This window comes from Eptesicus fuscus, chromosome 3 (genome assembly GCF_027574615.1).
Source record: "Eptesicus fuscus isolate TK198812 chromosome 3, DD_ASM_mEF_20220401, whole genome shotgun sequence".
NCBI lineage: Eukaryota > Metazoa > Chordata > Mammalia > Chiroptera > Vespertilionidae > Eptesicus > Eptesicus fuscus.
Genome location: NC_072475.1, coordinates 66128438 through 66154353, shown reverse-complemented (window position 1 = coordinate 66154353; position 25916 = coordinate 66128438). Strand labels below are relative to the sequence as shown.

At 39.9% G+C, this 25916-nt stretch overlaps 1 protein-coding gene across 2 annotated transcripts in view; it reads right to left on the bottom strand.

Moving 5' to 3' along the window:
* Positions 1 to 25916, bottom strand: part of SPICE1 (spindle and centriole associated protein 1) — a 79908-nt gene that overhangs the window by 29656 nt on the left and 24336 nt on the right. Inside the window, exons 3-7 of one of the 2 annotated variants that reach the window (XM_054713965.1) lie at positions 25048 to 25095; positions 21910 to 22053; positions 15483 to 15564; positions 14574 to 14680; positions 8446 to 8558 (exon numbers count right to left, since the gene is read on the bottom strand). In XM_054713965.1, the coding sequence (XP_054569940.1) occupies positions 8446 to 8558; positions 14574 to 14680; positions 15483 to 15564; positions 21910 to 22053; positions 25048 to 25095 (494 nt within the window). Of the gene's footprint in view, positions 1 to 8445; positions 8559 to 14573; positions 14681 to 15482; positions 15586 to 21909; positions 22054 to 25047; positions 25096 to 25916 lie in introns of both variants that reach the window. The other variant, XM_054713964.1, reaches the window with a different exon arrangement.

Genomic DNA, 25916 nt, shown 5'->3' with positions numbered 1-25916 from the left:
GCAGTCAATGAATATTTGACAATGGGGAAGGACAGTTTCTTCAATAAATAGTACTGGGGAAATTGGATAAACAAGAACAGAAGAATAAAATTGGACCTCTATCTTATATCACTCACAAAAATTAACTCTAAATAGATAAAAGACTTCAACATAAGACCTGAAATGGTAAAATTCCTAGGAAAAAAAAAACACAGCAACATGGATCTGGTAACAATTTTTATATATGACTAGAGGCCCAGTGCACAAAAATTCGTGCACTCAGGGGGTCCCTCAGCCCGGCCGGCACCCTCTTGCAGTCCGGGAGCTCCCCAGGGAATCAGGCCTAAGCTGGCAGTCAGACATCCCTCTGGCAGACCGGGAGCCCTTGGGGGATGTACAACTGCCGAGGATTTGGGAGAGGTTCCCACCACCGCCATTGTACTTGCAGCCATCAGCTCAGCTTGTGGCTGAGCGGAGCTCCCTCTGTGGAAGTGCACTGACCACCAGGGGGCAGCTCCTGCGTTGAGCATCATAGCAACTGGTCATTCCCAGTCGTTCCACCATTAGGGTCAATTTGCATATTACCCTTTTATTATATAGGATACCCAAAGCATAAGCAACAAAAGCAAAAATGAATATGGGACTACATCAAACAGTTTCTGCACAGCAAAAGAAACAATCAACAAAATGAAAAGGCAATTTACAAAATGGGAGAAAATATTTGTAATTCATATATCTGATAAGAGGTTAATATCCAAAATATACAAAGAATTCATACAACAATAGCCAAAAAATATCTGATTTTCATTCTGGCCAAAGACCTGCTACCTCATCTGCAGACCCACAGACTTCAGGACTCCTGCCTCCCCAGCCACAAACTCCTGTGACTCCCAGAATACAATCCCCTCCCACCAAGCTCACCGCTTCAGCCGCAGGCCCGTTACCCAGCGCCTGGGCCCTCGGTCAAGTCCCAGAGTGCGCAACACTCCCGCCAAGCCCGTAGCTTCAGCCACAGGCCCTATGCTACCCAGTGCATGGGCCCTGCGGAAAGTATCAAAGTGCATGACCCTCCCGCCAAGCGGGCTGCTTCAGTCACAGGCCCCATGCTAAGTGGCACCTGGGCCCTACAGTGAGTCTCAGAGTGCATGATATTCCTGCCAACTCAGCTGCTTCAGCCACAGGCCCTGTGCTACCAGCATCTGGGACCTCCAAAGAATCCCAGAGTTTGTGACCCTCCCGCCAAGCCCTCTGCTTCAACCACAGGCCCCATGAGAGTTGGCACCTGGACTCCTCAGTGAGAGCAAAATTGGGGAGACAGAAACAACTCCCAAAGGAAAGAAAAGGAGGAATCGTCAGAAAAAGAACTAAATGAAACGGAGGCATGCAATATGTCAGAAAAAGAATTCAAAGTAAGGGTCACACAGTTCTTAAACCAGCTGGATGAGAAAATCAACAACTTATGTAAGAATCAAGAAAAAAATCAAGAATGACATAGCTACAATAAAAAACACAATGGAAGGTTTCAACAGTAGACTAGAAGAAGCAGAGGACCAAATTAGCGAGTTAGAAGACAGGGCAGAAAACATACCCAATCTGAATAGCAATTGGAGAAAAAGTTAGAAAGTAGGAGGAGAGCCTAAGGGAGCTTTGGGACAACATGAAAAGAAGTAACATCTGTATAATAGGGGTGCCAGAATGACAAGAAGAGGAGCAAGGATTAGAAAACATATTTGAAGAAATAATGACAGAAAACTTCCCTGATTTGGGGAAGAGAAAAGTCACACAAGTACAGAGAGTCCTAAACAAGATGAATCCCAAAAGACCGACACCAAGACACGTCATAGTTACAATGGCAAATGTTAACGACAAAGAGAGAATCTTAAAGGCTGCAAGAGAGAGACAGAGAGTTACCTACAAGGGATCTCCCAATAGATTATCAACTGATTTCTCAACAGAAATACATCAGGCCACAAGGGGATGGAATGAAGTATACAAAGTGATGCAAAGCAAGGGACTGAATCCAAGAATATTCTATTCAGCAAGGATAACGTGCAAAATTGAAGGGGAAATCAGCAACTATGCAGACAAAGAAAAGGCTAAGGGAGTTTGCGAGCAATGCAAGAATGCTAAAGAGACTACTGTAAAAAGAAGAAAAGGAAAGGGAAGAAGGAATACAGGCATAAAGAATAAAAATGTCTATAAACAAGTACCTATCAATTATAACCTTAAATGTAAATGGATTAAATGCTCCAATCAAAAGATATCAAGTGGCTGAATGGATAAGAAAATATGACCCATCAAGTGGCTGTCTATAAGAGACCCACTTCAGGACAAAGGACTCACACAGACTGAAAATGAAAGGATGGAAAAATATCATTCAGACAAAAGAAAATGAAAAAAAAAATAAAAAAAGCTGGGGTAGCAATACTTATATCTGACAAAATAGACCTCAAAGTGAAGGCCATAACAAGAGACAAGAAAGGTCACTTAATAACACTAAAGGGATCGATACAACAAGAGGATATAACTCTGGTAAACATACATGCACCCAATGCAGGAGCACCCAAATACATAAAAAAAACTTCTGGCAGATATCAAGGGAGAGATCGATGGCAATACAATCATAGTAGGGGACTTTAACCCTTTGCACTCGCTTGTTTTTTTCTTGATTCCTTTATTCTAATGCTAACCGTGTCCAGCCACACTCGACATCTGAGTGCAAAAGGTTAATATTCCATTGACATCACTGGATAAATCCTCTAGACAAAAATCAACAAATAAATAGCAATCCTAAACGACTCACTAGATCAGATGGACTTGACATCTTCAGAATATTTCACTCCAAAGCTACAGAATATACATTCTTCTTAAGTGCACATGAGATATTTTCAAAGATAGACCATATATTAGGACACAGGCTAAATCTCTACAAATTCAAGAAGATAGAAATCATATCAAGTATCTTCTCAGACCACAATGGAATAATATTAGAAATCAACTATAATAAAAAAAGGTCAAACACTTGGAGATTAAATAGCATGTTATTAAACAACAATTGGGTTACCAAAGAGGTCAAAGAAGAAATAAAAAACATCCTGGAAACAAATGACAATGAAAACACAAAAATCCAAAAGGTATGGGACACAGTGAAAGCAGTCCTGAGAGGGAAGTTCATAGCATTACAGGCCTACCTCAAAAAATAAGAAAAACTGGTAATAAATTATCTTACTCTAGAAAGAATTAGAAAGAGAGCAACAAGAAAATCCCAGAATGAGCAGAAGGAAGAAAATAATAAAGATCAGAGCAGAAATAAATGACATAGAGACCAAAAAAACAATGCAAAAAGAACAATAAAACCAAGAGCTGGTTCTTTGAAAGGATAAACAAGATTGATGAACCTCTAGCCAGGCTCACCAAGAAGCAAAGAGAGAGGACCCAAATAAACAAAATCAGAAATGAAAGAGGCGAAATAACAACAGACCCCACAGAAATACAAAGGATTGTAAAAAAATACACACACACACACACACACACACACACACACACACATACATATACTATGAACAACTATATTCCAACAAACTGGTCAACTTAGAAGAAATGGACACATTCCTAAAAAATACAACCTCCCAAAACTCAATCCGGAAGAAACAAAAAATCTGAATAGTGCCCATAACTATGGAGGAAATGGAAGGAGTAATCAAAAAACGTCCAGCAAACAAAAGCCCTGGACCAGATGGCTTCACAGGGGAGTTTTACCAAACATTCAAAGAACTAAAACCTATCCTTCTCAGACTATTAAAAAAAAATTTTATTTTTTCTTTATTAAAATTCCAAAAAATTTAAGAGGAAGGCACACTTCCGAGTTCTTTCTATGAAACCAGCATTACCCTAATTCCAAAACCAGATAAAAACACTACAAAAAAAGAGAATTACAGGCCAATATCCCTGATGAACATAGATTCTAAAATCCTAAACAAAATTCTAGCAAATCAGATCCAGCATTACATTAGAAAGATCATACACCATGACCAAGTGGGATTTATTCCAGGGATGCAAGGTTGGTACAATATCAACAAATCAATAAATGAGATACATCACATAAACAAATTGGAGACAAAAATCACATAACCATAAAAATTAATGCAGAAAAGGCATTTGACAAAATACAACACCCTTTCCTGATAAAACCTCTCAGCAAAGTGGGAATAAAGGGATCCGACCTCAACATAATAAAAGCCTTACATGACAAACCTACAGCCAACCTCATAGTCAATGGGCAAAAACTAAAACCGTTTCCCCTAAGAACAGGAATAAGACAGGGATGCCCACTTTCACCACTCCTGTTCAACATAGTACTGGAAGTACTAGTCATAGAGATCAGACAAGAAGAAGAAATAAAAGGCATCCAAATCAGAAAATAGGAAGTAAAATTGTCATTATTTGCAGATAACATGATATTGTACATTGAAAACCCTAAAGACTCCATTGAAAAACTACTAGACTTAATAAATGAATTCGGCAATGTAGCAGGATACAAAATTAATGCCCAGAAATCTATGGCTTCTTTATACACCAGTAATGAACTCACAGAAAGAAAAACGAAAAAAACAATCCAATTTACCACTGCACCAAAAAAGTTAAGATACCTAGGAATAAACTTAACTAAGGAGGTAAAAGACCTGTACTCGGAAAACTACAGGACGTTGAAAAAAGAGATAGAGGAAGACATAAACAAATGGAAGAATATACTGTGTTCATGGATTGATAGAATCAACATCATTAAAATGTCCATACTACCCAAAGCAATCTATAGATTCAATGCAATCCCCACTAAAATACCAACAGCATATTTCAAAGACCTAGAACAAACTCTCCAAAAATTCATATGAAATAAAAAAAGACACTGAAAAGCTGCAGCAATCTTGAGAAAGAAGAACAATGTTGGAGGAATCACAATACCAGATATCAACCTATATTACAAAGCCACTGTTCTCAAAATTGCCAGGTACTGGCACAAGAACAGACATATAGACCAATGGAACAGAACAGAGAACCCAGAAATCAACCCAAGCCACTATGCTCAATCAATATTTGACAAAGGAGGCAAGAGCATACAATGGAGTCAAGACAGTCTCTTCAATATATGGTGTTGGGAAAATTGGACAGATACATGCAAAAATATGAAACTAGACCACCAACTTACAACATGCACAAAAATAAACTCAAAGTGGATAAAGGACTTAAACGTAAGGCAGGAAACCATAAAAATCTTAGAAGAAACCATGGGCAGCAAAATAGCAGACATTTGTCGTAGCAATATCTTTACTGATAAAACTCCTAGGGCAATGGAAACTAAGGAGAAAATAAACAAATGGGACTACATCAAAATAAAAAGCTTCTGCACAGCAAAAGAAACCATCAACAAAACAGCAAGAAAGCCCACTGATGGGAAAACATATTTTCCAATGTTATCTCCAATAAGGGTTTAATCTCCAAAATTTATAGGGAATTCATACAATTTAACAAAAGAAAGATAAACAATCCAATAAAAAAGTTGGCAAAGGACTTAAATAGACACTTTTTGAAAGAGGACATACAGAAGGCCGAGAAACATATGAAAACATGCTTAAAGTCACTAATCATTCGAGAGATGCAAATCAAAACAACGAGTACCATCTTACACCTGTCAGAATGGCTATCATCAACAAATCAACAAACGACAAGTGCTGGAGAGGATGTAGAGAAAAAGGAACCCTCTTGCACTGCTGGTAGAAATGCAGACTGGTGCAGCCACTGTAAAAGACAGTATGGCATTTCCTCAAAAAATTAAAAATAGAACTGCCATTTGACCCAGTAATACCACTTCTAGGAATATATCCCAGGAAAACAGAAATACCAATCAGAAAGGATATATGCACTCCTATGTTCATAGCAGCACAATTTACAATAGCTAAGATTTGGAAACAGCCTAAGTGCCCATCAGCAGATGAGTGGATTAGAAAAAATGTGGTACATCTACACAATGGAATACTATGCTGCTATAAAGAAGAAGGAATTCTTACCATTTCCAACACCATGGATGGAACTGGAGAGCATTATGCTAAGCAAAATAAACCAGTCAGTGAAAGATAAACATCACATGATCTCACTCATTTGTGTAATATAATGAACATCATAAACTGATGAGCAAAAATAGATACAGAGACAAAGAAGCATTGAACAGACTTTCAAACTTCAGCGGGAAGGCAGGGGAGTGTTCTGGGGGGACAGGAGGGGTGGTGGTGGGGGTGGGTAAGAGATCAACCAAATGACTTGTATGCATGCATAGAAGCATAACCAATGGACACAGACACTAGGGGGATGAGGGCATGTGCCGTGGGGTTAGGGGAGGCCGGGGGGAGGTCAACAGGGGGGAAAGGAGACATATGTTCTACTATTTGTAATACTTTAAACAATTAAAAAAAAAAAAAACCACTTCCCGTAAACAAAAACCCTTGGGCCAGATAGCTTCACTGGGGAGTTTTACCGAACAGTCAAAGAAGAACTAAAACCTATCCTCCCCAGACTGTTGCAAAAAATTCAAAAGGAAGGCACATTCCAAGCTCTTTCTAAGAATCCAGGATTACCCTAATCCCAAAACCAGATAAAGATACTAAAAGGAAAGAGAATTACAGGCCAATATCCCTGATGAACATAGATGCTAAAATCCTCAACAAAATTCTAAGAAATAGGATCCAACATTACATTAGAAAGATCACACACCATGACAAGTGAGATTTACTCCGGGGATGCAAGGATGGCAGAATATCCGCAAATCAATAAACATGCTACACCAAACTTCAGAAGGAAGGTGGGGTTGGGGGAATGGGGGGTGGGGAAGAGGAGGAGATCAACCAAAGGACTTGTATGCATGCATATAGCATAACCAATGAACACAGGCACTAGGGGTGTGAGGGCTGTGCTGGGGGTGGGAGTGGCTGGGGAGAGTCAATGGGGGAAAGGGGACACATAGGTAACACTTTAAACAATAAAGAATTTTTTAAAATCTGAATTTTAAAATGGGCAGAGGCACCCTTTATTTATCAAGCATAATGTTACACATTGAAGAACAGCTAATAAGAACTTTGTAGTATCCCACAGGACTTTGCTAACAATGATCTCTGGAAATGAAAAACGAAATGCTCTGAAATATCAACCACCAAAATAGTACTGTTGGGACTGTGTTCACAAGCATGTTCCTCACACCCAGCAGGTTGGATTTTGTTTGGGGGTTGGTTTTTTTGTAATAATGTGCTGGGAATACTAAAAAAAAAAGAAAACCCTTTTGAGTTTGCCCTAAAATAAATGAAACTTAATTCAGTTTCCTGCAAAAACACACAAATACACACACATACACACACACACACACTCACTCAAAGGCAAAAGACCTAAACAAAGATATACAAATAGCCAACAGGTACATAAAAAGTACTCAACATTACTAATCATGAGGGAAATGCAAATCAAAATCACAATGCGATATCACTTCATGCCCATTAGAATGGTTATTATCAAAAAGTCAAAAGATAACAAGTGTTACTGAGAATGTGGAGAAAAGGGAATCCTTGTGCACTGTTGATGGGAATATAAATTGGTGCCACCACTATGGAAAACAGTATAGCGGTTCCTCAAAATATATTACTACCATATGATCTAGCAATCCCACTTCTGGGTATATAGCCAAAGGAAATGAAAACAGGACCCAAAAGAGATATCTGTATTCCCATATTGGTTGCAGCATTATTCACAATTGCCAAGATATGGAAACAACCTAAGTGTCTGTCGACAGATGAATGAAAAAAGAAGATGCGAAATAGGTAGATAGATGATAGATAGATAGATAGATAGATAGATAGATAGATAGATAGATAGATAGATAATGAAATACTATCCAGCCATGAAAAAAAAAAAAAAGGAAATCCTACCATTTGTGACAATGTAAATGAAACCTGAGGGCATTATGCTAAGTGAGATAAGTGAGACAGAGAAAGACAAACTGTATTACTTATATGTGAAATCTAAAAAAGCTGAACTCACAGAAACAAAGTAGAATGGTGTTTAACAGAGGCTGAGGCAGAGGAAATGGGGAGATGGTAAAGGAATAAAGACTTCTAGTAATAAGATGAATAACTTCTAGAGATCTAATGCACAGCATAGTGATTATAGCTAATAATCCTGTATTATGTACTTGAAATTTGCTAAATAAATAGATCTTAAATGCTCTCACCATAAAAAAGAAATGGTAATTATGTGATGTGATAGAGAATTAGATAATGCTATGGTGATCATTTTGCATACATTAATGTATCAAATCAACAAATATACACAAGATTACATATCAATGATATCTCAATAAAGCTGGAAAAAATGGTCTTGGAAAAAAAAAAAGTGTTGTACTTATACCTATGTCATATATATACATACCTGTCTGCATTCATGTTAGACTGAGAGTTTAGAGAGTTATCCAACTCATTCTCACTTTCCTCTGACTGGCTGTTAACAGTTTCTTCTTCTTCATCATCTATTTCATTAAGAGCCTTTCTCAACATAAAAATAACAACAGAAGTTGGTTATATGCACACTCATCCTTTTTTTTCTTTTTTCATAACAGAAGAGAGGTCTCTCTTTCTAAGGCTGCTCCATGTGTTTTATAACCCAAATCCTCTCACCTCCTCCACTCCACCAATTTCCCCTTCTCTCTCCTGCATCTTCAACCTCTCTATCGTACTGGCTTCAGCTCATCCGAATTTAAATGTGACCAAGTCTCTCCCATCTTATCCTGACCCAATTCCCCCTCAAGCTACTATTTATCTTCTCTCTTTCACCACCAAACTTCTTCTAGAACGAGTTGTCCCCCACTCCCATTCGGCATCTATGCCCTGCCACCTTGCTTCTGCTCTGCCAGTCCACTCAGACTGTCCTCTACAAGTCAACATTAACACACCAGTTCTTAAATCTAATGGATATTTTTCAGTCTTTGCTTTCCTTTATTTCTCTGACTCATCAGATATTAGTGACCACTCATTTCTTTCTTGATACACTCCTCCTCTTAACTTCCATTATACCGTATTTTCCTGGTTCTTCTATTCTCTTGTCTGTTCCTTCCCAATCTCCTCTACTGGTTCTTTTCTAGCCCTCCCTTATATCTGATATGACTCAAGGTCCTTCCTTTGGACCCTTATTCTCTTCTCATCTGACTCACTTACTAAATGACTGTATTTCATTTCAAAGCTGCAATTACAAGTTGAATGCTATTAATTTGCAATTCTCTATCTTTCTTGAACCCTGGACATTTATATCCAACTGCCTAAATGCCTAAAAGATTTCTCTGGTAAATCATCCTACAAACACATACTCAACAGCTCTAAAACAGTTCATCCTCCTAAGCCTCTCCTGTCATTCCTGCCAGATTACCTAAGACCATAAACAGTATCACCATTCATTCAGATGCTCAAGCAAGCACTGGGAATTATTTGTCTTTCTCATTTGTCACATCCAATCAGCACCCAACCCTGTCAATTCTACCCCTTTTTACTCTCACAACCCTCCCTCTTCCCTTCTATCTTCTTCCCTACTGCCACTGCTTTGGGACTGGTCCTCACCACTTCTCACTAAGACTCCAACCTGAGTCTTCTAACCAGATCCTCTCGCCAATTTTGTCCCTCCCAATCCATCTTCCACACTCCAGCCAATTTCATCATGTCTCAGTTCTCAACATCCTTTAGTGCAGAGGTGGGCAACGTTTTTTCTGCCAAAGGCCATTTGGATATTTATAAAATCATTCTCGGGCCATACAAAATTATCAGCTTAAAAACTGGCCTGCTATATTTGGTCAAACATTTCATTAACTCACCTCTAATGCCTTGGCAGGGCCAAACCAAATATTTTGAGAGCTTTATACAGCCCTCGGGCCAGACGGTCCCCACCCCTGCTTTAGTAGCTCTACTCCTAATTTCATAACTTAGCTCCATCCTATCTCTCTAACCTCAGCTCTTGACAATTCTCCAGCCCCATGACAGAGTCCACAATTATCTGAAAGCTACTGTTTTAATAAGTGCCAAAATATAAATGGTTTTTACCTAGGGACATACTAATGGGTTTTGGCTATTTAAAATATATGTAACATTCTATTGAACTGTCTTTGTAAGAAAACAGTGTACAAGCCTTTAATTATTCCGGACCTTGTAATTCCCTAGGATCATCCCTCTAATTGATGATTCTCTTTTTTCATAGAAGATATGAATAACGAGGAAATTGCATTAAACAGGTACTGAGTCCTAATCTACACTAATAAAAGAGTAAGATGCAAATTGACCGTACCTTTGTGACACCCACCAGCCAATCAGGAGTATGCAAATTAACCCACCAAAGATGGCAGGTTAATTTGCATACACAGGCACCGAGCAGCCAGGGGCGGGGCGGGACGCTTGCGTAGTCACCATGGCGATGAGGCTGGCGTCCCGCACCGCCCCAGCTGCTCTGGGCCTCTGGGCAGCTTGGGAAGGTGGAAAGGTGGCTCCGGGCCGAGCGAACAGGCAGGTCCGGCCGGAGCGAAGGAAGTGCTGGCAGCCAGGGGAAGGAAGGCCCATTCTTGCATGAATCTTCATGCATCGGGCCTCTAGTCATTCATAAGAAGTTTTATTTATTTTTTAAATATATCTTTATTGATTTCAGAGAGAAGGAAAGGGAGAGAGACTGAAACATCAATGATGAGAAAGAATCATTGACCAGCTGCCTCTTTCATGTTTCCCCACCCCTGCCCCCATTGGAAACTGAGCCCACAACCCAGGCACGTACCTGACAGGGAATCAAACCATGACCTCTTGGTTCATAGGTCGACGCTCAACCTCTGAGCCACAATGGTCAGGCAGAAGTTTTATTTTATTTTATTCTTTTATATCTTTAACTAGTGGCCTGGTGCACGAAATTCATGCACATTAAAAGGGAATTAATTAGAGGAAATATTTTAATATTTCTATTTGCCCTTTCTCTATAATAGAAGTATCAGAGATGAAAGAAAATTAGTAAAATGTATATGAAAATCTCCCTCCTGTCAGAGACTAGGGTGCGCTGTGGGACCCAGAGTCAAGTCCCCACCCACCCAAGCATGCCTCAAAATTGCATGAGACCCAGACCCGGCAAGCCCCACCCCCGTCAAGCCCTGCCGGGCAGGGGATGAAGGAAACAGCCTCACATCCCCCATCAAGACCCACCAAGTGGGGGACGAGGCCTCCTGCTGATCACGTGTAACAACCATTTGTATATTAGCCTTTTATTATTAAGATATGCATTACCTATGGACACAGACAATAGGGTGGTGAAGGTCTGGGGCAGGACAGAAACAGGGTGAAGGGGGCAATGGAGGGAAAAAAGGAGACATTGTAATATTATCAACAATAAAGATTTAAAAAACCCAAATGGGTGTAGCTGTGTTCCAATAAAACTTTATTTAAAAAGCAGGTGGAGCTGGATTTGGCTGCAGGCTATAGTTTGCTGGCCCATTTTATTTTATTTTATTATTTTAAAGATTATTTTATTGATTTTTAGAGAGAGAGAGAAAGGGAATGGGGGAGAGAGAGAGAGACAGAGAAGAGAGAGAGAGAGAGAGAGAGAGAGAGAGAAACATCAATAGGCCCACAACCAGGGCATGTGCCCTAACAGGGAATCCGGCAACCTCCTGGTGCAGGGTACGATGCCTAACCAACTGAGCCACACCAGTCGGGCTGCTGACCCCTTTTAAGTAAGTCTGCATTTCTGCTAGGATATTATCTAAGTCTAAGAACTTGTTTGTTTTGTTCATTCTCAAAGTGTTTTCCCCCCAAAACAACATCTAATTTTTATTTCACATGTGCCATATATTTTCCTAAGTCTGAATATAGAAATAATAGTTTTGTTTTTAAGTTTTCTCCCCTGCATATTGTTTCCTCAAAATTCTATTTATTTTTGTTATATTAGAGGTTTTTCTCAAATACTGATGACCCCTGGTTATCTGCTCATGTCTAAGAGATTGAATAGCATAGCGGTTGCCTCTGTGGTGGGGGAGGTGTTGACTGGGGCATGAGGAAACTTTCTGGGGACATGGAAATGAGCTATATCTTGAGTGAGGTATGTGGGTTGCGCATGTGCATACAACTGTCAAGAGCCATTATATTGACCACTTAAGACCTTTGCATTTTCCTGTAATTGCTTAAAGAATATAAAAAACAGTTTATGAAAGCAATCTGCTGAGTAGCCCTATGTGGCGGGGGGTTATGAGGGCTGGTTGACTCAGTGGTTCAATACAGAGGGCTGGGGTTGGGCTGTTTCGTTGGGAAATCTCTGATGCCAACCTATTTAGGTATTCTTTTCTTGGTGAGTTGGACTCTGAAAGAGAACTAATACAAACAGGAAAAAAACAAACAATTTGGAGAAAACATAATGCAGGGAGAATAAAATGAAAACAAACAGGAAATGAAACAACAGTAACAAAATACTTGTTAATATAGTCAGAGATTGAAGGGAATAAATTCTGGAGTGTCCTGTCTGGAGAGTTTAGCCCTGACTTCACTGTCTGGGAGCCAGAGGGGAGGGGGCCCCAGGTGATGGATGGGAGGTGGGCTTCCCGCATTCAGGATGGAGCAGTCAAATAAGCCACTGGTGGGTCACAGGGCTGCCCCTCCCAGCTGTCCTGACCCTGTTTTATCCTCTCAGGACAATGAACCTTCTGTTTTTGTTGGGGCAGGGACAAGACAGCTGCCCAGCTGTGTGGAGTGGAAAAGGATATCTTAGGATTAGAGCCCTTTGTAGACCAATCCTCCTGTTTTTGGCCCCAGCTTTGCTCCCACTTCCAGGGGTACTTAGTTCATTAACAAGGGTGCCTTTGGGGGTTTTGTGGGGTAACCCCTGGTGCCCCCTTCACTTTTCTCACTCCTGGCTTAGGGTTCACTTCAGGGGCAATGTCCTCGGGCTGCTAAGGCACGGACCACATTCATCCGCCTTCCAGATTTACATGTTTGTTGCCGTTGTCCCTTTTCACTTTATTCTTTCTGATTCATACTGTGGTAGGCAGAATAATGGCCATCAAATGTTGCCTGCGGTGCCGCCCACCTCCTCAGGAGCCAGGCACACTCTGAGGGTGGGATCTTCCAGGAAACAGCTCGGGGAGGGCGCCTCAGGGCCGGTGGACTGACGGAAGTGGGGGTGTGGCATGGAAGTGGTGCCTGCGCTTCTGTGAAACAGGGCCAAGCGGAGCAGCGCCTGTGGGCCATCAGGAGCGCTCACAGCCGCCCCGGCCATGTGGGGAGTACAGACCGCCCCCCACCAGGCCTCGCCTCCCCCGCCCCCGTCCCCGCTGCCACAAGTCCCCTCCCACCCGAGCCTGCTGCATGCACAGCCTGGCGTTGGGTCGAGCCTCCAGTCATTTTGGACATTACGGATCCTGGCTCTTTATATATATAGATGATTTCAGAGAGGAAAGGTGAGAGTGAGAGAGAGAAACATCAATGATTAGAGAGAATCACTGATCGGCTGCCTCCTGCACACCCCACACATTGAGCCCGCAACCCGGGAATGTGCCCTGACCGGGAATCGAACCATGACCTCCTGGTTCATAGGTCAACACTCAACCACTGAGCCACGCCAGCTGGGCCAGAGTTTTATTTTAGTATTAAGTTCTTCATGGGCTTTTAAAAAATGTTTTAATTGATTTTAGAGAGAGAAAATATGAATGTGAAAGAGAAACATCGAACGCTGCCTCCTACATGCCCACTACCTAGGCAATGGACCCTGACGGGGAATCAAACCAGTGACTTTTTTGGTGCATGGGACGACACCCAACCAACTGAGCCACATTGGCCAGGGCTTCATGGACTTTTAAAAAATGTTTACTATCTCAAAATTCTAAACATTTTTATTAATTATGAGTTCTAATTACATTAGGATACAGCTAGTTAATGTTTTACTGCTCCGACTACAATTGTCCCATATAACTAGTCAATAAATGCCAAATTTCCTGGGTAGCTACTTTTTAAACATACTAATACATTAGAAGAAACAACCATACCAGGTATATTCTATGTAACAAAAAACACGCTAAGCCAACTCAAAAGTTAATTCAAGATCAAACACCTATTAAGTAGTAAAATATGAAACAGAACCACCTGACTTCAAAGCGGAAGACTCCTTGCTGTTTCCACACTGGCAGATGGTGGCAGCAGTCTTATGGAGCTAGAAGTCTAGATTTGAATGTCATCTCTGATGCTAACTAGCTATGTGATCTTGGACAGGTCACTTAGAAATTTTCTGAGCCTCTGTATTTTTTATCTGCTAAATGAGGATAATAGTGCCTACCTACTAGGTAAATGCTCAATATGTGTTAGCTATTATCATCCAGCCCTATCTTAGTTAGCACAAACACTACACTCACAGAAGGTGCAATATGATTAAGAGCAATTCCAGCAACCACATCTTGGTATTTGTTGGCATTTAAGCTTTTGAAATGCTTACCACGATACCTACATCAACTTAAACTTAATTTCGGCATGAGCATTTTGGCTGTAAGCAGAGCACATTACCTGAGGCTCCACAACAGAGTCACCAAGGATGGCCTGGGTGACGGGGTCTTGATTTAGCACGATGGGCCCTTGAGAGGAATCAGGAGCCACTGTTACATTCGGAAACCCTGCAGGAGGAAAATGCCGTGATGACTTTGTTTCATTTCACTAAAGTAATTTCACAAGCACTATATACCGCCATAGGTTTGTATCAGGATATGAAAATCTTTAAAGACAACAGCAGCTCACTCTTATACAGTACTTACTATATTCCAGGCATAGTTCTAAGTGCTTTTACATATATTAAATAATTTTACCCTAACAAAATTCTATGAGGTTGTTACTATTATTATTTTACAGATAAATAAACTGAAACTCAGAAACCTGAAGCAACTGGACCAGAGTCACAATGATAATTGGCTGAGCCAGGATTCAAACCTTAAACTAAAAACTATTCCTTTTTAGGGATTAAAATAAAAAATGGATTATATACTCACTATGAATAATACTGAATTAGGAGACGGGAAGTTCCTCTCAGAGAGAGACATGTTGCTTTAGATTTCAAATTAAGTTTTACTCAATTTACATATAAACAGATACTTCAATTATATGATAATTTAATATAAGTAAAATAAAAATCAAGTCCTATTTTAAATTATAAAATCTAGTACACTGCACCACAAAATATTTTAATAGATAATAACACTTTACTTTTCCTTAGTTGAGTAATTTGTAATAGTTAAGATTACTAGTGAAAACCAAGCAAATTATAATGAATGTATACCTAATAATTCTTATATGCTATCCACTCTAAAATACTTGTAATATAAATAATATAATGCCTGAAAAAATATTTTAAATTCTTCCAAATATCCATTTGTGCCTATAAATAAAATAAAAAGGAGATTTTGTTTGAATTGAATATTTTACCTGTGCGTCTACGAGGAAAATCAACAAACAGATCTTTGGTTACAGCCATCAAATGATCAGATTTCTCCAATGCATCCTGCATCTGGTATTGATCAGAAAGAATCTACATATATATATTGACAAATATTATTATTCAGAATATATATATATATATATACTTATCAAATCACAAAGGAAAAATCCATACAAAGGCACAAAGCATAAAAATAACCATAGGTCCTACTAAAATCCTTCAGTGGTGATATCCTTAAGTACCAGTAGATGGGGCTATTACAATAATTAGTGGATTTCAAATGCTTGGCTGCAATTCTGAGAAATACACTATTAAATTGTGACCAAATACACACATGTAAATGCAAATATGTAACACAAAAAAAGTTTTATTTAATCTTAGTCTTTGGAAACCAATTTGATATATTCTTTTTAGTTTATGTTCTAATTTTTAAATGATGGTTATAATCCACTAAATTGATTTCATTATCCATTAACAAGTCATGATCCACAGTTTGAAAAACACTGATTAAAGATAAGAATCTTTGAGCCATAGACTTAAAGGTGTGAATCTCTGAGCCACAAACTCAGTGGTTTCAACCAATAAAGTGATTTCATAACCCACAACTTAAAAAACATGATGTAAAATATGAGTTTTAGGGTATTAAACAAGCACGTGATGCTTCTGTTTTTATAAACAATTTGGGTTTTTATCCTGGAGAGATGAGAACATTAAAAATACCATTATAGTAGTGCCTCTGATTATGCACTTTCCACATAATTACAAGCAAGGACACAAGCTAGAGTAAAAGCAGGTCAACTCTACCTATCACCATCAGAGGGCATTCCTAAGTTAAAAGGAGTTTTAAAATTGGGAACTGTCCAGTTTCCAGCATTGGCTCAAATCTATAGGACAGCTAGTCACAGATGCTCTTATCAGAACTTCACTAGGCCAGGGGTGGGGAACATCCGGCCCTCAGGCCGTATAAGGCCCGAGAAATCATTTGGTCTGGCCTTGCCAAGGCATTAGGGGTGAGTTAATTAAATATCTGACCAAATACAGCAAGCTAATTTTTAAGTTGATAATTCTGTATGGCCCACAAATCCTATCTAGTAATAGACAAATATGCAAATTGACCATACCTCCGACACACCCACAAGCCACGCCCACCATCCAATCAGAGCGAGTATGCAAGTTAACCCCATCCAAGATGGCTACAGCCACAGAGAGCAAGGTTTCCTAGGTAACAGAGGAAGCCAAGCTTTCCACCTGCCCTTGCCAGGCCTAAGCCTCCACTCAAGCTACAAAGTTTCAATTATAGAAGGTAAACAAATTCAAACAAATGGCGGCAGAATGGAGCTTGAGAGAGCAGGCCAGGGTTGCTGCCGCAACAGGGGAAGCAAAGCTTTCTGCACACCCTGGCCGGGCCCACCTGCTTAAGGCAACAAAGTTTTAATTATAACCCCAACACAAATGGATTCGGGCCTCAGAGGGAGCCCCAGGCTTGGCTCCGCTCCAGGGTACAAAATTTCAATTGTAGAAGGAAAATAAATTCCAGATACCAGGGCCTCCGCTTGGGTTGCCAGGGGGCATGGCCAGCCTGCAAACCACCACAGGCCCCTCGCTCAGGCCGCCCCATACCCCAAGGGAACCCCCACCTGATCCGGGACGCCCTTCAGGGCAAACCAGCTGGCCCCCACCCCTGTACCAGGCCTCTATCCTACCTAATAAAAGAGTAATATGCAGATTGATCATCACTGCAACACACAATATAGCTGCCCCCATGTGGTAAAGATCCTGCCCCTATGTGGACACAAGATGGCCACAACAAGATGGCCAGCAGGAGAGGGCAGTTGGGAGGCACCCGGCCTGCAAGGGAGGGCAGTTGAGAAGGACCAGGCCTGTAAGGGAGGGCAGTTGGAGGTGATCAGCCCTGCAGGAGAGGGCAGTTAGGGGTGACCAGGCTGGCAGAGGAGGGAAGTTGGGGGCAAACACGCTGGCAGCAGAGTGGTTAGGGGGTGATCAGGCTGGCAGGCAGAAGCGGTTAGGGGCAATCAGGAAGGCAGGCAGGCAAGCAGTTGGGAGCCAGCTGTCCTGGATTGTGAGAGGGATGTCCGACTGCCCGTTTAGGGATCTGACTGCCCACCGGGATCGGGCCTAAACGGGCAGTCGGACATCCCTCGAGGGGTCCCATATTGGAGAGGGTACAGGCTGGGCTGAGGGACAACCCCCCTCCGTGCACGAATTTCGTGCACCAGGCCTCTAGTGATGTTATAAATATCCAAATGGCTGCTGACAGAAAAACAGTTCCCCACCCCTGCTCAAACCATGAACACAAGTATATAATATGATCTCAGTTACTATTTTAGGATACAGAGAAAATTAATATAAGTCACATTCTTTCTTTTTTCCCTAATTCTCCTGATATGGCTCAGTTGGTAAAAATACCGTCCTGGATTTGTTCTTTCCACAAAGAGTAAGCTTTGGAGTGGTATAAGACAGACAGCACTTTTTGAGCCAGAAGACTGGGACCCTAGGCCCAGTCAAAAGATACTAAGTAAAACCTGACCTATTTAACCTTAGTTTCTTGATGTGTCAATGAAGATATTAAGGCAGGATAGTAAGAAGGTAGGAAAATTCCTGAGCAAGTGGAATGGGGAATCTGAGACAAGATAACTAAACAAGGCCAAACAATTTCAACACCTTGCAGGCAGCTAGTGCATCGTAAGACCTTAGCATCCTTAACCAAGGACACCTGAGAACAAATGGTATATACCTCTCCTCTCTAACCAGAGAATACATAGCTTAAATGACCCTGGTCAGGGAAATAGAGGACTGAGACCCAGTTAATGCCATTTGTGCCAGTCAAATCCAAGGATGGATGAAGTCAGGGAAACAAATAACAAAAAAACATTAAAGCCAGACAAACCTAAGATAAAAGTAAAACAGTGAAGCCGACCAAAGAATAATCCCCAACTCCCCTATATGCTCATTTTGATGCATCAGCATATTAAAAACATACCTGAAAAGCTGATGAATAGTCTGCTGAAACTGTCCCCTAAGATTCTCACCCACAAAAGAGAGATAAAATCCTCAAGACAACAGATACCAGCACAGGCTCTCCCTAGAGCCCCCCATGCCAGTTCTCAGGCATGAACTTTTTATTTCCTCTCTCCTAAACTCTAAGAATCCCCACAAGATTTGCAATCAGGGGAGCAGCAAGCAGCAGTAGCTAGTCCCAGACTTACCCCTGAATCTGCCTCCGAGATCCCCTTTTTCTTTGACTTTCCAGTAAGCTAACATCGGCCCCGCCGTGGCTCACTTGTTTCCTCTAACATTTCTAGGACCCAAAGCAGAGCATCACCTAGGCTCTCTCCTGTTGCTTCTTCCACCTCAAGTCCTACTTTTGTTTTCCCTATCCCAAGTTTTAATAAATATACTCTCCAAATCACCTGGTCTTGTGTTGTGAAATCTTTCCTGCACAAAGTCAAGAACCCACACACTACCAGCTGTCCTCAGGCAATCTCACTCCAGGTTCATCATCCAGTGACAATATGACCACCTCCCCAACCCCATAGGAGTGTTACAAGGATTGGACACACTGGAAGCCAATATACCACTCTAGAAATATTTGAGAATATTTACAACTTAAATTATATTATCCCATGCACTAAATTTCTACCCCTAATTAGCCATTTAAGCTCTAAATGCAAGTATATACAGATGTTACAAAGTTAACAACATTGAAATAACAGATGAGCGTATCTTTTGACTCAGCAATTCCACTTTTAAGAATTTATCCTACAAATATACATGTACTCCAAAACATATTCAAGGACATTCATTAAATTATTTATACTGGGCAAGGCTGGAAATGGTCTGTAGGTGGTAGACACTCCTACTTACCTATTAATATCCTTTCTTTCCATTTTCCTTTAACAGCCGAACTCCCAAGTTTTAGCTAAGTACAAAGCTAGATTTCCCAACCATTCTTGCAGGTGGGAATGGTCATGTGATGAATTTATATAATAAAAGCCTAATGTGCTAAGTGTCTGGTCATCCGGTCTGCCGTTCAACCAATCAAAGGGTAATATGCTAATGATATGCTAAGGCCACTCAACTGCTGGCTATGATGTGCACTGACCACCAGGGGGCAGACAGTTGACCAGTCGACCAGTTGCTATGACGTAGGGCAGACGCTCCAACTGGTAGGTTAGCTTGCTGGTGGGGTCCGCCGATTGGGACTGAGCAGGCGGGACACGCCCTGGAGTCCTCCTGCAGTCCTTCCCCGCCTGGCCAACCTCCCGGATCCCTCCCTGGTCCTGATCACAGTGGGGTCCCTTGGCCTGGCCTGCACCCTCTCGCAATCCGGGACCCTTTGGGAATGTTGAAGAGCCGGTTTTGGCCCAATCCCACAGGCCAGGCCGAGGGACCCCACTGGTACACGAATTCATGCACCGGGCCTCTAGTAGGATATAAGCCAGAACTTCTGGCTTGTATGTAAAAGGAGTAGCATGCACTCTCTTTCCTGTTTCCTGCTGGCTGGGATACAGCTGAAGGAAACTAAGACAACCATTCTGCACTCAGAGATGGAAGTCATATAATGAAGAACATGTAAAATTCAGGCAGAGGCCCCTAACTACCACTTACCTCTGAACAGTTTAATGAGAAACAGATTTTGTTTAAATCACTCTATTTTGGGATCTTTGGTTTTTCCAGAAGCTTAAAATAAGCATACTCTAACATAGTCTAACAACCTAAATGTCCACCAATAAAGTACTGGACAAATAAAGTGTGGTATAACTGTATACTAGCTGGCCATGAAAAAGAAAAGATAGGATTCTCAGTACCAACATGGAATAACCTCCAAGGTATAATACCTAAATCCCACTAACAGCAGAGGTTCTCAACCCTGACAGCATATTAAACTACATAGAAACAGTCTAAAACATACCTACGTGGAACATCCCAGACCCACTTAGAACATCTGAGTATAGATACATCTGGGTCCAGATATAGTTCTTTTTTAAATGGAAGTTCTCATCCCTGACTGCTTCTAATATGAATCAGGGTTGAGAAACAGCAGACGAGAGCCTGAGGATGTGGCACTACAGAAAGAAGACAGAAAACCTTCACTCATCCTCTCTCGCCATTCTTCTTTCAACCCCTACTCCGACCACATCAGAAAGGAAGAAAGGGAGGGAGGGAGGGAGGGAGGGAGGGAGGGAGGGAGGGAAATTCAGGACCTGAGCAGGAGAAACTAGGAAGGAGAAACAAAAGCTCAGAGTCACCTCAAAGAGGCTGCCTTTTTGCCTGGCCAGATGTGTGTTCTTAGGCCTCTCACTAAGAATTACCACACATTGAAATGCGCATGACTTGTCTAAGATCACCAAAAGTTGCTTATCTGTAAAGAACCTGTCTCTCTTAATCTAGTGTTCTTTTAATAAACTCATGTGAACATTTATTTGGGAGATACAATTCTTCCTGATGACTTATAAAATCAAGACTTTTATATTTCACTATGAAACCTATTGAGCTCCTCAAAAGAGTATGGCTTAAAGCTGCAGTGAAAGATCACCCAGACAGCCAAGCGCCATCTGCTTCAACACCAAACAAGAAACACTACAAAGGGAGCACATTTTTTTCACAATGATTTCAGCCCAAGTAAAAGACAGATTTTTTGCTATAGTTTCCTCTTATTTCTCATATTGTTTATTCTGACACATCTGATTCCTTATCCAAACACCTTACATCTAGCAAAAATTAAGCAAAGACAAGTGGCTTACTAACCTGTTGGACAAGCACACATTTTTAGCAAAGTAATCTAACAGCACTGCATGTAAATTGAGAAAAAGAATTATGGCAGCTTATCCTATATAATAAAGATGTAATATGCAAATGGTCATTATGCTTCACCGGATCACAGATCAGCAGGAAGGTGGGGCAGCCAGCTACAAGCAGGCGGTGGAGAGTACAGGAGGGGGCAGGGCAGCAAACTATGAGTGGGGGGCGGGGAGCTACAGGAGGGCGGGGCAGTGGGGCGGAGAGCTACTGGAGGGCAGCAGCGAGCTACAGGCGCACAGATTCATGTGCAGGGCTACTAGTATATATAATAAGGCACTAATCACTTGCCAAGGACTGTGCTGATCACTGTAGAAATCTCATAATAATACAATCAGACAAGTAATGTTATTCCCATTTTAAAGATGAGAAAATTTAGACTGAGAAGTTAATAATTTGCTAGGTATGATTCCCACTGGAGAGTCTAAGTTGTAGAGACGAAATTGTCACTGCTGCTTTCTTCAAAGTTCACATGTAGCTCATCATGTAAGGGCACAGTAATTACTACTCTCTCCAATGTGAATCAATTTGGGGGAAAAGAGAGAAACCTATTTATCTTTCTTCTCTTTGAAAGATATTGCAGTTTAGCATTACCTCCTTCATGATAGACAATCTCCTTTTCTCAAGATTAGAAATTTCCGGTTTCTGCTTCTTCCATTTTCTCTTCAAAGCTTTTTCTTGGAGTTCCCAGTGTACTAATGCTCTATTCTTCGATTTGTGTATTTCATGTCGGCGTATCTATATAGAAAAAAGCATATAAAATAATGTTTCAGGAACAAAGAAGGTGCCTATTTAGGTGGTAGGACCACCTAATATACTTCATCTTTTTTTCATTTTTTCTGATTCAACATAAATATATTTATATATATTCACAGCCAAAATTTTCACAGTCGTCTACATAAAAGACAAAATAGAAAGTATATTAATTTCTAATTCCTAAACTAGTGCTTCTCAAACTGCATGCTAGGACTCATTTGATGGTGGTAAAAATCAACTAGTGGGTCAAAACCAACACATTTTAAATAAAATAGAATACAGAATAAAAAATATCAAGCCACATCATACATAATAAAGAATTGTTTTATTAAACTTTTCAGTTACATATGTATGTACATGTACAGTATGTACAATTACACACACTGACTGAGATTAACCAAAGGTCTTATATGCATATATGCATTCCCTATGGACACAGACAATAGGATGGTGAAGGCCTGGGGCCGGGTGGAGGGGGCCAATGTGGGAGAAAAGGGGAATATCTGTAATATTCTTATCAATAAAGATTTAAAAAATAAAATGCTTCAGCAACATTAGAAAGGGAAATGATAAATGAAGCCATTATGTAAAATTTTATTAACATTATATCTGGGTGAATATTATGGGAGCTCTTTATAATTTTGTCTGCACTTTCACATGAGTTTGAAATTTTTCATAATTAAAAAAATTTTAATCAATTGAGCATTATCCTCAATGAATAGTTAATGAGCTACCAGGATTAAGATTCGTAGGTCCAGAAAGATATGGAAGATATGTTTCCTACTCCTCAAAAAGCACTAATAATCTTCCCAGGGAAATTGGGTATATACAAAGATCAATGATATACATTAGACAGGATATACTCAATGCCTTATGTAGGTAGTAAGTATAACAGTTCAGAAGAGATATCAAATGTTGGGCAGCTTCAAAAAGTAGGACTTCGAACTTACCACAAAGCTATAAAAATCAAGAGAGTGTGGTACTGGCATAAGGACAGACATATAGATCACTGAAATAGAATTGAGAGTCCAAAGTAAGCCCTTATATTATGGATAACTGATGTTCAACAAGGGTGCTAAGAAAATTCAATGAGGATAAAATAGTCTTTTTAACAAATGGTGCTTGGAAAACTGGATATCCATTTGGAAAAGAATGAAGCTGGACCTCTACCTCACACTATATGCAAAATTTAAATAAAAGTGGATCAAACATCTAAACATAAGAGCCAAAACTATAAAACTCTTAAAAGAAAACATAGGTGATTACCAAAGGGAAAGGGGTGGGGAAAGGCAGAAGAAGGGAAGGGGAGATAAATGGTGATGGAAGAAGACTTGACTTTGGGTGGTAAACACACAATACAATAGACAGGTGATGTATTATAGAACTGTACACCTGAAACCTATATAATGTTATTAACCAATGTCACCTCAATAAATTCAATTAAAAAATTTTAAACAATGAAAGAAAAGAAGAAAACATAAGAGTAAATCTTTGTGAACTTGGGGCTAGATAATGGTTTCTTAGATATGACACTGAAAGCACAAGTAACAAAAGAAAAATTAGATAAATTGCACTCAATCAAAATTAAAATCTTTTGTGCTTCAAAGGACATTATTAAGAAAGTGAAAAGACGACCAAAAGAATGGAAAAAAATATTTGAAATCATTTCTCTCGTAAGGAACTTGTATCCAGAATATATTAAAAAACTCTTACAACTCAACACTAAAAAAACACAAATAATTCAATTTTTAAAGTGGAAGAGGGAATAGAGGAGATAATGGTGATGGAAAAAATAAAAACAGAAAAAATAAAATGACTAAAAGATTGGAATAGACATTACTCCTAAGATACCATGGCCAATCGTGACCAATAAGCACATGAAAAGGTATTCAACTGTTCAACATCATTAGTCATTAGGGAAATGCAAACCAAAACCACAATGAGATTACATTTTATACCCACTAGGAGAATGAAAACCAAAAAGATGACAATAACAAGTTGACAAGTGATGTGAAGAAATTGGAACCCTTATATATGCTAGTGAGACTATAAATTACAACCACTTTGGAAGACAGTTTGGAAGTTCCTCAGGAAGTTAAGTAATACAGATATCATAAGATGCAGCAATTCTGCTCACAGGTATATACCCAAGAGAACTGAGAACATATTTTCACTCAAAAACTTTACATGAATGTTCATAGCAGCATTATTCATAATGGTCAAAAAGTGGAAACAACCCAAACGTGCAGAATAGTCGATCCATAGAGACATAAAGTAGATTAGCTGAAGCCAAGGATTTATCGAGGTGTGGGGAGTGCATAGGAAATGACTGTTAATGGGTAGAGAGTTTCTTTTGTTGAGTGATGGAAATGATCTATAATTAGGAAGTAATGATGGTTGCATAACTCTGTGAATATACTAAAAATTCAATGAACTGTACACTTTAAGAGGCTGGATTTTATGGTATGTTAATTTTTTTTTTAAACTACATATATAGTAGAAACTTTAAAAAAATAAGACTTGAACTAGCATAAGGTAACAAAGAAAGATTTGGGCAGACAGAGAAGAAAATACGGGAACTGTTCCAAGTAAGGAAAATAGATTTGGGACCCAAATATGGAAATATAAATGGCCTGTTCAAGGAATAAATGACTACACTGACTAGACCAGTATGTTTGTACAGGGAAGTAATCGCAAATAATGCTGAAGATATATCTATAGATAGGAAAAGGTGATAGATGTATACAGGGCAATACCAGACTAGAGAAATCTAATTAGGAAAATTCTAATACATGCTAATTGATATTCTTAATTAAAATCAAGAAGTCCAGAAGATATGTTTTTTTATTTTATATAGACATAAGCAAGATAAATATAACAACTTCTGGGAAGTACCTCTGGCTCCTATTCTAAAGGTTAGAAACCAAATATCAAATAAAACCCTAAACAAATATTAACTTTTAATATTAAACTTACCAGATCTTCAGGAGTTGCCCGATGAACGGTTAGATCATTCACAGTATTCTGTAAAAAAGATAAACTTTCTTTAAAGAAAAAAAATGTTTCCTATAAAATATTAGTATTGCCCTAGCTGGCTTGGCTCAGTGGATACAACATCAGCCTGCGGACTGAAGGGTCCCAGGTTCGATTTCGGCCAAGGGCACATGCCTGGTTTTCGGGCTCAATCCCCAGTAGGGGGTGTGCAGGAGGCAGCCAATCAATGATTCTCTCTCCTTCTCCCTTCCTCTCTGAAATCAATAAAGAAATATATTAAAATATATATATATATGTGTGTGTGTATATATATATATATATGTGTGTGTGTGTGTGTGTGTATATATATATATATTAGTATTTACTGGATTTTTTTAATAATAGGATTTTAAAGTTTATTCTTTAGACTAGGTTAAAAAAATATTTGAAATCAGTTTTATTTTATTTTTTATGACATTGATTTTCCTTTTTTTTACATGCCAGATGGATCTCAGTTAAAAGACTATATTTCACCCAGCTGGTGTAGCTCAGTGGTTGAGCATCAACCCATGAACCAGGAGGTCACGATTCAATTCCCGGATGGGGCACATGACCAGGTTGCGGGCTCAATCCTCAGTGCAGGGTGTGCAGGAAGCAGCCAATCAATGATTCTCATCATTGATGTTTCTTTCTCGCTCTCTCTCTCTCTCTCTCTCTCACTCTCTCTCTCTCTCTCTCTCTCTCTCTCTCTCTCCCTCCCTCTCTCCCTCCCTTCTTCTCCCTTCATCTCTGAAATCAATAAAAATATGTATTTTTTAAAAAGACTTTAATGTATTTAATTAAGCATGCTACTCCCCAAGAAACCTATCTTT